General features: G+C 36.0%; 1 protein-coding gene across 1 annotated transcript; it reads right to left on the bottom strand.

Moving 5' to 3' along the window:
- Positions 1-371: 371 nt before the first annotated feature.
- On the bottom strand, positions 372-7781 carry arl5c (ADP-ribosylation factor-like 5C). Its single transcript, XM_022672330.2, has 6 exons — positions 7543-7781; positions 5803-5863; positions 4897-5044; positions 2210-2293; positions 1954-2105; positions 372-1088 (listed from the first exon to the last, which is right to left on the bottom strand). The coding sequence occupies exons 1-6, from the start codon at positions 7586-7588 to the stop codon at positions 1040-1042; spliced, it is 540 nt and encodes a 179-aa protein (XP_022528051.1). The 5' UTR covers positions 7589-7781; the 3' UTR covers positions 372-1039.
- Between the last annotated feature and the right edge of the window lie 3600 nt (positions 7782-11381).

The raw sequence follows: 11381 nt of genomic DNA, 5'->3' as shown, positions 1-11381 counted from the left end.
TACTAATCCCTGACATAGAAAAGTAACGGCAACGGATTGGCAGCTTCAGACCTGCCACTGACAGAGATTAGCACGTGGCACCTGACACATCACTAATAGATTGGCTGTCTAGACTACGTCAGGCATTAGTAAACATTTATTTCAAGTTAATTAGATTTTTTTTTGCTGAACTTTTACTTTAATAAATGTATCAGACAAGATTAATGGTCACTTCTCAACAAGCATAAGCTGAACAATACGAGCTACAAGTTAGTGCTAAGTACTAAACATACAAAATATTATACTTAATGATTGATTTTTTTTATGATTAATAGTACAGTTGTACTATATAGTACTGTAATCTAGTTGAATAAACACTTTCATACTTTCACACTTTTCAAAAACTTTTATTTGTACAAAAACTGAAAAAAAAAACAAGAAAAAGAAGACATAACCTGAATAATCAGCCTGTTTTCAGAATCATAATACTTGTTTCATTTCGGCACGTGCAGGTTTTTCTTATATATATCTGTCCATCACAAATAAGGTCCACTTAAATATTTCAAGTAATGCTTCAGTAGCTTAAAGGCTGGGCACCCATCTCGGCGATCATGTGACTTGGCTCCATCCACTGAGGGCCTGTCTTTAGGCAGCGGTCCTCGCTCCCTGTGGAGCCGAACAGTCTGTGGCACCACTGGCCAAAAGACTGTTTTTTTCACAGATCAGCATTTTAGAGCAGAATTCTCCTGCTCTGGTCAACACAATCCATTTGCAATGTAAACAATGTAGACCTCTAAAACGGAGTCACATAATTCGCAAACACACCCATATGTAGACAGACACACACACTCACACACACACACACAAGCTCATCCAGGTTTCTATCCACTGTTGGCAGAAAAGATTGTGGCATGTGGTGCCTCCAGTCTGTTGTGTGTAAAGGGGGCTCTGAGTTGGCGCTAGTCCAGACTGAGGCACTAAGATCTGGACAAGGGCGAAGGCAGGCCTGGCGAGCTCCCCCTGGTTCTGGAAAGTTACAGCAAGACAACTGATTGCAGAACTAGTTTGCTACGACCCGAGAACGCATCCAGTCCAAACTTGCATGTAACCTATAAGAAAAGAAGAAAAGAAAGAAGGTAAATTTGTGATATTGATCACTGAAGGCTGGCATACGCAAATACACACTCTACACTATAGTTTTCTACACAGTATTTAAGCATAGTCTTGGATTACACAGCATTTTGAATAGAGATTTTTTTTTCTGAAATTAAAATATTATCTTTGCTTAGTATTATATTTGGCTTAATCCCAGTCTGGTAAAATGTCCCTAAAAGTAAATAATAAACAATAATATAATATATTACACTGTAATTATATATTTACATTAAAGTTAGCATGTTATCTGCATGAGCAATTGTTCACTATTCTTTTAGAATCTGACTTACTTCAAAATTTAAATATTTCGCAATTCTTTATATCTTCTTATTTATGTAAAAATATAAAATGGACAACCCATTACTGTAGAATTTGCAAGGCTACATGTACCTTACATATAAGATGTAAACCTATTTAAGGGCTTAATCTAACAATACTTTTGTATTGTTATGAAAGCCTTACAAAGACTTTAAAAGTATTCACATCCATTACTCAGGTAGACGTATACATATTTTAGGGTTTAAAATACTTCTGTAGAAGTGGAGGTATCAACTCAAGCTTTTTACTTAAGTAAAAGTGTAAAAGTACTGGTTTCAAAACTACTTAAATTATAAAAGGAAAAGTAATGTAAAGGGGGAAAATGGCATTAAGGACAAAAGCTTAGGCCGTGACACAGCAGCCTATCAAAACACAATGATGATAATGTTATATTAAAATGCTAATGATAAACTTCAAATATATTACTGTTAAATGCATCTCAATTTATTTAGGAGCATGGGATATTGCTAAGAAGTGTGTATCATAAATACTCTCACTTACCCCTCTCCAGTGAGTGCACAGCAGGCCTGGACATGCCATGAATGTGCTGTTAGTGAATTGAGGGTCAGACTGTGGGAAATTTCTGCTGCTGTCATGCTGTCCTTCATGTCCTGCTTGTTGGCCAACACCAGCACTGAGGCATTCTGTAGGTCCTGAGAGTGAAAGATAACGAGAGATAGGGCATCAGGTTTAGTATTCACACATCGTTGACCAAATATGAAGAAAAGCAGGTTCATGCACACACATATGAACTCACCTCATGCGCAAGCATTCGATGAAGCTCATCTTTAGTCAGAGTTAAACGCTCCCGATCTGTGCTGTCCACCACCAGGATCACAATCTGCAAGAGAAGACAGGTAGAGGGACAACGGTTACACACTTAGTCAATTATTGTCAGCAGAATAAGCATAATAATGGCAGATATACCAAAAAGGGTGGATGTACAAATGTATAAAGGTATTCTTAGAAAGTCAGATACATATCTTTGAGATATAAACGACAATACCATTGTTTTACTATTAACTACATTTGTTAGAGTAATAGTATCTATTGTCTAGGGAAGGCATTCTACTAGATTATGGAACATTGCTGTGGGAATTTGATTGTACTCAGCCACAACAGTGTAAGAGGTCAGGATGTTGGATGATCACCAAACAAACTCATCCTTAACTTCCGAATTTATCCTAACAGTATTGTATTAGATTAATAATTAAAACCCAAAGGGTCAAGGAACAGTGCCCTTTCCTCCCCCAATCCTTCCAGCTGTGGATCTCTAAGCAAAGCCCCCAACCACCAATTGCTTAAAAGACTATGTGTTGATAAGGCTTTATTTATTTATATGATCACTTATACATGTAAAATACTAATTCTATAATAATTGTAGACATTTATATAAGTCAAAGTTTTAGATAGTACTACAACTTGTGACTCAGTACTGCAGAACATTAATGGCATGCACACTCCTTTCATTTAATTGCTCTTTGCTTTCAGCTACATTAAGGAAGGAAGTCGCATGCCATCTACCCCCCTAGACAACATGTGTTCTTGTCAGAAGACAGAACATGAGGAAGCTGATTATTCTGCTGTTGAACGTCAAATATGTGCTTTCACATCTGCTTTAAAACATCATCTGAAACCTATGTGGTTGTGTCAATCCGGAAGTTGTTTTGGAAACTTCTAACCTAGGAATATGCGCTTTCTTGTTTATGAGGTAAAGTGCTTGCACTCAGAGTTCTGCTAACATCAGCACTGACAGTGCCAGTAAATATATGTGAGAGGGTTCCAGTTTTAGTCACGGAAAGTAAATTTTTTGTCCAAGGCTTCTTTTTTTCCATTACTTTGAGATAGAGAGGGTTTCCAGTAAGGCTGCACAGTCAGTGTAACTTTTATCAGTTCAATTTCCTGAGAGTTTTAGGCTAAATTGGTTGTTAAGCTTCACTATGTAATTTTTCCATTACTTTGATGAAGAAATTGTTAATGTTTTTTCCCCATTCTTTAGTTTTTTATGTTTGCCTTTTACTAACAGAATTGAAAAAAAAAAAAAATTCTGCTTCCATATTTGCATGTTGTAACAAAAATCCGATGTTATAATGCAATAATAATGCAGATTGTTCTAGAATTTAATTGTTCTAGAAATTCTAATTGTGAAGTTTACAAAAAAAATAGGACATTTGGAAAATGGATGAACCAAGTTCTTCTATACAACACCAAACGAAAACAGTTTAACAATGAGGTTTTACACTCAATTTTCTCTTTTGGATTTTTAACCTTAAATGGTCAGAAAATGAAAACGTTGTAAAATATAATGTTTCAGCACTGACATTGCATTTGATGAAAACATAAAAAAATAGTCATACTGCAGGACTTTCAATGTCAAATTAATAACATTAAAGCATTTACATCATGTTTATAAAGTTGCTTAATATAAAAGAGCAATCTCAAGTTCATTGACATACAGTATCTACTAGAGGCAGATTATGTACACAGGGGGCATTAATAACGTCATGAGATGATGGATTATTGGCTTCTGATAAAGGACACTTTTTTTAAACACTGCACAAGGGACTTTCTATTTGAGTTATCTGAAATAGTTTAATGCTTATGGTGTTGTCTGGGGGAGTGTTCTTTATATAGCTTTGAGGATGTTTCATCTCAGAACAAAAGAACTGATGTAAGAGCGAGCCATCACCAGTCTTTGTTTTACTGTACAGCTATGAGCATTGTTATGCAAATATTCAAAACAAAAGACTGTTGAAAAGTGTCTCCTTAATGATGCAAAAAAGAGGCCCTGTTTACACCTGATCACTTCATGTGAAAAGTTTTAAACTACATGCATATACACTTGGTAATTTTGTCTCTAGATTGTCTGTGTAGAACCATACATGCCAATCCACCAATAGCACAGCAATTACAACTGATGTTATTGTAGTACTGGGATTAGTTTTTATGTTGATTGCATTTTAGGGAAAATGGATGCGTTTAGACTGCTATATTAATATGTGATTCAAATGCGCCTTAGACCACCTCCTAAAGTTATCAGAGATGAGTGAATTATATCTGTTTTAAATGCGATTTAGTTGTGTTTTCACTTTTATATGCATTTAAAAGAGGCTTGATGTTATCTAGATTTAATTTTGATACTCAAACTATGACACATAAAGTGATCAGGTGTAAAAAAGGGTCATAATATACCACACTAGCACTAATACCAGTTCTACACAAGTTTTTACTGGGCTGGTGTCATGTCTAATTTAAAAGGATGAAAGCAAAGAACTCGAGCGTCACTCCCCACAAAACAAAAGGGAAACAACGTCACTGACTCTCAAAAAGGATATAGAATCACCACAACCACCATGTAACTATTATCACCTCTTTTCATAATCTCCTTCTGTCATTTCCTGCGTTTGTCAGTGTACTCTCACACACACACACACACACACACACCTCTGTGTTGCAGTAGTAAGTGTTCCAGCTGGCTCTGAGAGTCTCCTGGCCCCCAATGTCCCAAACGAGGAAGCGTGTCTTCTTGACGTTTATTTCCTCCACATTGCTGCCAATAGTAGGAGTGGTGTGCACTGCTTCTTTTGTCAAACTACAGAATGGGAAGAAAGAGAGGCGTCATTTAAAACCCTGGTCTTTATTTTATAGAATGAGTTTTTTCCAGTAGGTGGAGCTGTACTACTGACCTAATGTACTCGAGTAGCATTTTTTAAATAGTCTGCATGGTAGATCAGGGTAGATCTTCAGCAGAACTGTTAAAGTGATAATTAAAGGAACAGTCCAGTGACTTGGACCTAACCTCTATGCTCTGCATTAATAACACCTAATAAAATATAAATAATTATATAAGCAATTAATTACCATGAACAATTATAATAATACCTGACAAGTGTTCCTACTTGTTGCAAAAGAATAGAAAATTTGCTGACCAAAAACACTTTTAATAGAAGTCAATTGGCAAGAACTTGAAGCTTGATATTGTATCCTTATACATTTCACTGGTGCTTAACAACAGTCTAATTATTTTTTATGCTATATAGAACCATATAGACTTGTATAAATCTCGTATATGGAGTACATTTGACCTAACAAAGAGTTTTTTCAAGCATTTAATAGCTCCCCACACAGCCTCTTGAACCATTAGAATACCCCTCTTTTCTTTTATCATCTAAATGAAAACAATAGGGACTATGTATGGAAACACTATGTGTGCAAACACTGTTTCATTGGATAAGATGATTAGTCGCTGAAAAACAAGCTTATAAACCAGACACTAAAACTGACAGCTGCAAGAACAAAATAAAACAAAGTGTGCTTCTTCAGCAAAGTGCTACAAAAAATGATACTTACAACTGGTAAAGTATGGTTGTCTTCCCGGCATTATCTAAACCCACAATAATCACTTTGTGCTCTGTAGGAAAGAAGAAAAGTGAGAAAACTCAGTTTGTGTCACAAAAAAAAAATAAGAAAGAAACACAGTTGCATACACACATTGTTACACATACAAACTTGTATGTGCTCACTTGTAAACCTAACTTGTGGATGCTTATAGGTCAAAGGCCGAATATCAAGCCGAAAAGAACACATTCTTTCCAGTGTTATCATCCTGAGAAACACGCACATACTTGTTTTGCTGACAGAGTACCCTCTAGTCTAGTCTGATTGTGAAATAGACTGATGTAGTGTTTTTGGACAAAGGGCTTGACACAAGCGTATCGATTTTGTAACAAAAACTGAAATAGCTGTAATATATAGACTGAGCTCATTTCAGACTTGGTCCTTAGACCATTCTTTTGCACTCATGGTTTCCTAAAGATCAGCAATAATATTGTCCACCAGTAGACACTCATGGTTTTCTAAAGATCAGCAATAATATTGACCACCAGTAGATAGGAGCTACCATGTGAAGTTTTCAGCATGTACTTTCAACCTGCTGACAACACAAGACTGTAAGTTACAGCCTTTAGCCACAGCCTTATCTTTTGTGTACAGGGTAACAGTATAGAACATCTTCTACCTGTGCAAGTTTTTTTCTCAGATATAAACCCACCCAGGTGGAACAAGAACTGTGTGGATATGTAAAGGGTCACGATGGACTGAGATATAGCTAATTACCCTAACTGATGGTTTGCCTACAGACAATGCTTGAAACATCATCATTCTTATAAAGATAGATAGCTAATCAATACTAATCAAGACAGTCTTCTGAACACTACACTTTTTAGGTACAGTTGGTGAAGTAGATCTTTATTAGGAGGGTCCAATATCTATGAATTATGCTGTCCAGAGAGATAGCCAGCTAGCAAGATATAATGAACATGAATAAATAAATAAAATACACTTAAAGGAAGTGAAATTAAGTGAAAATGCATGAATTCTAGCTGTTGATGAAAATACGTGCTCACCAGTTCACTTTTACAGTTCTCACTACCTAGTTTTAAATGTCAGGGCCCTCAGAATTCCAGCATAAAATGAGAAGCTACTTTGAGCTTTTTAATGGTGGAAAATAGCCATTTCTTTGCATGAACAGCAATATGCCCCTTTCGCTAGCATTGTAAGCCTGTTGGGAGCACCGGCTAAAAGCGCTGTATTTTTGGAATATTTATTTCCCCTTTAATCTGGCTTTTTAAAAAGATATATGATAATGTTAACTCAAGTGTTTCAGCCAACATGTTTGTTACCATGTGTAACGTTATCCAACATGGATTTAGGTGGGTTTTTCAAGGTGGGCATGGACTTTGTGCACATTGTGTACAACACTGAGTTTTAACTGGAACCCAGTTGGGATTCCCAAATCTCACAGGGGTTCCATCTAGAGGAACTTCAAACAACAGTGTAGCAAAACACATTAACCAAGCTAAAGGACATTTTAAAATGGACTTGTATTATACTGTATTATATGAGTTAGCCTGTATTACATTATTATATTATACTAGCTAATGTTACAGGTTATATATTAGAAAAAGGGAATAAACGGCAAGGCAAATGTAGTGAAGACTGGTTCCTGTATCACATAACAAGATAAACCTTTATTTACTGAAATGAACAAGCTATAGGTAGCTAGTTGTCTAATAAACACTCATGTCTTACCTCTGTCACCGAAGACAGTCATCAGTTTAGCGAACAGAAGTCCCATTTTTGTCCAAATGTCGTCTAAATGTTATTTGAAGGTTCTTGGCTTGTTCCGCAGATATCCAGCTCTCGTAGCTAAACTCCCTTTGATTATTTCACGTTCCCTCCTTCTTTTCTCCTTCTTTTCTTCTGCTCTAGCAGATCTGTCGTGCCCGCCAGCGCTGAGCTCAAATTATCAGTTGAATCACTTCAGTAAACACGCACAGGTTACAGGGGGTGTGGGCGGGGCCGCGCGCTCAGGAACATGACGCACTACTGACGCATCCAACTAGAAATGCGTGGAAAAACGAATCTGATTGGCCACCTCCGGGTATGACGGCGCTGTTTAATTTAAATATTTACAACCGCCCTTCCAAATATGGTAGTCTCACATTATCCGCGCGCCGGGTTGTTTTCGTTCTAGTCCGGGGATTCCAGCGTCCAAATAACCAGAAAACAGAAGAGAAAGAGAGAAGAGGGAGAAAGAGAAAGCACAGAGAATTCCCCGTAAATTCTGTTAATCCCTGCATCTTAACCAGCTAAATACACAACCTTAAACTTAATTCACACTCTTACAAAGTAAAAATACTTTACCGCTTAACTTCTTTTTAATTTAAGTTTTTTCAGGAAACACAAAATAAAAACCTATGGCATATTTATAAGACCACCAAATTGAAAACCTCTGGAATATAATCAAGAGGAAGATGAATGATCACAAGCCATCAAACCAAGCTGAACTGCTTGAATTTTTGCACCAGGAGTGACATAAAGTTATCCAAAAGCAGTGTGTAAGACTGGTGGAGGAGAAGATGCACGCAAACTGTGATTAAAAACCAGGGTTATTCCACCAAATATTGATTTCTGATCTTTTAAAACTTTATGAATATGAACTTGTTTCATGCTGAAAGCTCTGCATCTAAATGTGAATATTTTTATTTGGAATTTGGGAGAAATTTCTGTAGTTTCTGAAAAAATAAAATCATTTTACTGAAACATATACCAATAAATAGTTAAATCAGAGAAAATGATTGAGAAACTGAAGTGGTGTGTTAATTTCTTACATTTTTCCAGAGCTATACACACACTTGCCTATAATCCTTAATAATTAGTTCAGTGAAGTTCAAGCTGCCATCTTGAAAAGCTATTGATTGAAATTGCTTACTTTGTATTTGGCCTAGCCATAGTTAATTAGCTTTAAGTCACACTCTTGACATTATCCTAAAGGAGTAGAATCAAATGATCTGGTGAACTGAGAGTTTAGGCCGTTGATGATTCCTTCTTCTTCTCCTTTCCTCCCCTATTCTACTATTTTCCTTGGTACTCCTTTTGGCCCTGCCTAAAAATTTTCCTTTTTTTTGCCTTAAAATTCTATGTCCCCTGTTGCTGTGATGTACATCATTATTTGTAAGTCTTTTTTTTATAAAAACATCAGCTAAATCAAATATAATGTAATATATATATATATATTGTGCAATAGAATCACTTTATTCACCAAAATGTCTGTAACACATGGGAATATGTCTTGTTTTACAGATTAGTATTGTAAACAGACATGAACACAAACTGTTGACTAGTAAACAGACTAGGGAAGCTAAAATAAGGCCCAAGGCAATCCAAGAATCTCAGAAGGAATGGCTGAAAATCCCTTAAAGGAAATTTAAAAAGAATTTGCCGTTGGCTTTGACTCAGAAAGCTTAGCAGTACTTTTGGTCCTTCCACAACATTTCTCCTGAATTATGGTCAGGACCTTTTTTCATTTTTCTTCAGAATTTGCTGGCATAAGTTCAAAATCATTGTTTCATCAATGATGGCAAGCTGTCTTAGCCCAGTTGCAGCAAAACAGTTCCTAAACCCTGATACTACCACAACCATGTACCAATTATCTCTTCTTTAGCTCTTTATACTCTAAAAAACGTAAAAAATACTTTAAATATACCAGATAGAAAGTCGCTTTATTATGAGTATGTAACAGGAAGTTACCCTGTTGCACGCATGTATTGCATGTAGCATTGTAAACATACATAAACACAAACTGTTGGCAAGTATTTTGAAAAGGAAAGCTAAAAATGAGAAAAGTACTGTAAATAATATACTTTGAACTTTGAAACGTAAATACTTTTGGTAATATATGCTACATTACTCTAGGATTAAGCTAGCCTATTAATAAGAATTGTAGAGTACTGACACTGATACACAACGTCTACATGTTTTTCTGTTATAACAGAGCTGTGATTACAGGTGTGTTTAGGTGAGAAGGAGATCTGGAAAATATTCAGCTGGACTTCTGGAGTAAAACACATCTGGTTTAGTAGAAACAGAGTCTGATTTCACTTCCTCCTTACTCTCCTTGTGTGGGTATCTGTGTGTGTGGGTATGTGTGTGTGTGTGCGTTTCACACGTGTGGTTAAACCACATTCGCTCTTCTGCTCTGTTCCGTGATGTCTGTTGTGTAAGTGCTTAGCGAGCAGTTTCAGGTTATGAGTCACCTCCGAACAAAAACACTGAACAGATCAAACTGAGATATGATAGATATAGAGAAAAAACGAGAGAGAAAGAGAGACAGAAATCAATGACAATTTTTTACAAATACAATAAAAGTCATAACCTCAGCACTTCAACAACCCACTTATGTACCTTTATGTCAATATTTGTCATTTTATGATGATTCAGTAAAGAAGAAGCTTAAGAAGAAGGTTGATGTTATTCGCTGACGTTTTTGGTGATTGTTTGGTGTTGATCAATGATTTGGCACCTTATAAATGATAGAATTAATTAATGTATTAACTAATATAGATATATTTGCAGCACCCAAATATCAACATGAAGTACCACAGCATCCACTTGGCAGCACCCAAGCAACCACTAGAGGCACAAAAGGAATCACTTGGGATACCAGTGTAACCATTTAGGAGTACCACAGCAACCGACTTCAGTACCACAGTAATTACTTGGAACCCTTTATAGTAACTTCCTGGCATACCATAGCAACACCATATAAACCACCTAAAATACAAACGCAAGTACTTATCTACACCAGGTCTAAGTACAGGTCTTTTTCTACATTTTCTTCAGGAAATTAACTTTTCCAGTTTATAAACATAACATTTTATGAACAAAGCTGACAGATAAGAAAAAAGCTGCATTTGTCATTAACACGCTTTTTTGTATTAGTTTTTTTTGTAGAATCTCATTTGAAATAGACATTTATCTTATCACAGTTTATGTAAATGGAGCTGCACTGTGATTTGGTTACAGAAACTGATTACCACCCATGGTTTCTAATGGAGATACATGTAGATAAAAAGTCAGCCATTTAAATGATCTTCCCAAAAGTCTAGTAAAACAAATATAGCTTTAAGAGAAGATTTAAAAGAAAAGAGACTGCGTATGTGGTTACTTCCTTAATAGGAAATTCCACCAGCATTTCTCAGAAATTCCTATAATGAATCCATTAACATGTAAATAAAGTCATTTTATGTAAAACTCTCAGCCTCACCTCGAGTGCAACAAGCTGAATGCTCATGTATCTATTCAAATATTATCAGTAGAATTTTTTCTTTTTAACCAGAGGTGCCAAAACCTTTTGCACGTCACTGTACAAATTCAAGCTAATAGCTTCTCTCTCAACAAAGCACCATTCCCATCAGACCAGATCACTCGAAATGACTGCGTTTACATCTCAATGAATGAACAATGATTATACCACAGTTAGCTCTGACCCTGCAATGTGATTGGCTGAGAGGCATGCACAAATCTTATACACAGAACAACGTATTGCATACGTATAAAATATTAAGTACTATTGAGAATATTGAGAT

The sequence above is a fragment of the Astyanax mexicanus genome, chromosome 19 (assembly GCF_023375975.1).
Source record: "Astyanax mexicanus isolate ESR-SI-001 chromosome 19, AstMex3_surface, whole genome shotgun sequence".
Taxonomy (NCBI): domain Eukaryota; kingdom Metazoa; phylum Chordata; class Actinopteri; order Characiformes; family Acestrorhamphidae; genus Astyanax; species Astyanax mexicanus.
This window is presented reverse-complemented; position numbering and strand designations above follow the sequence as displayed.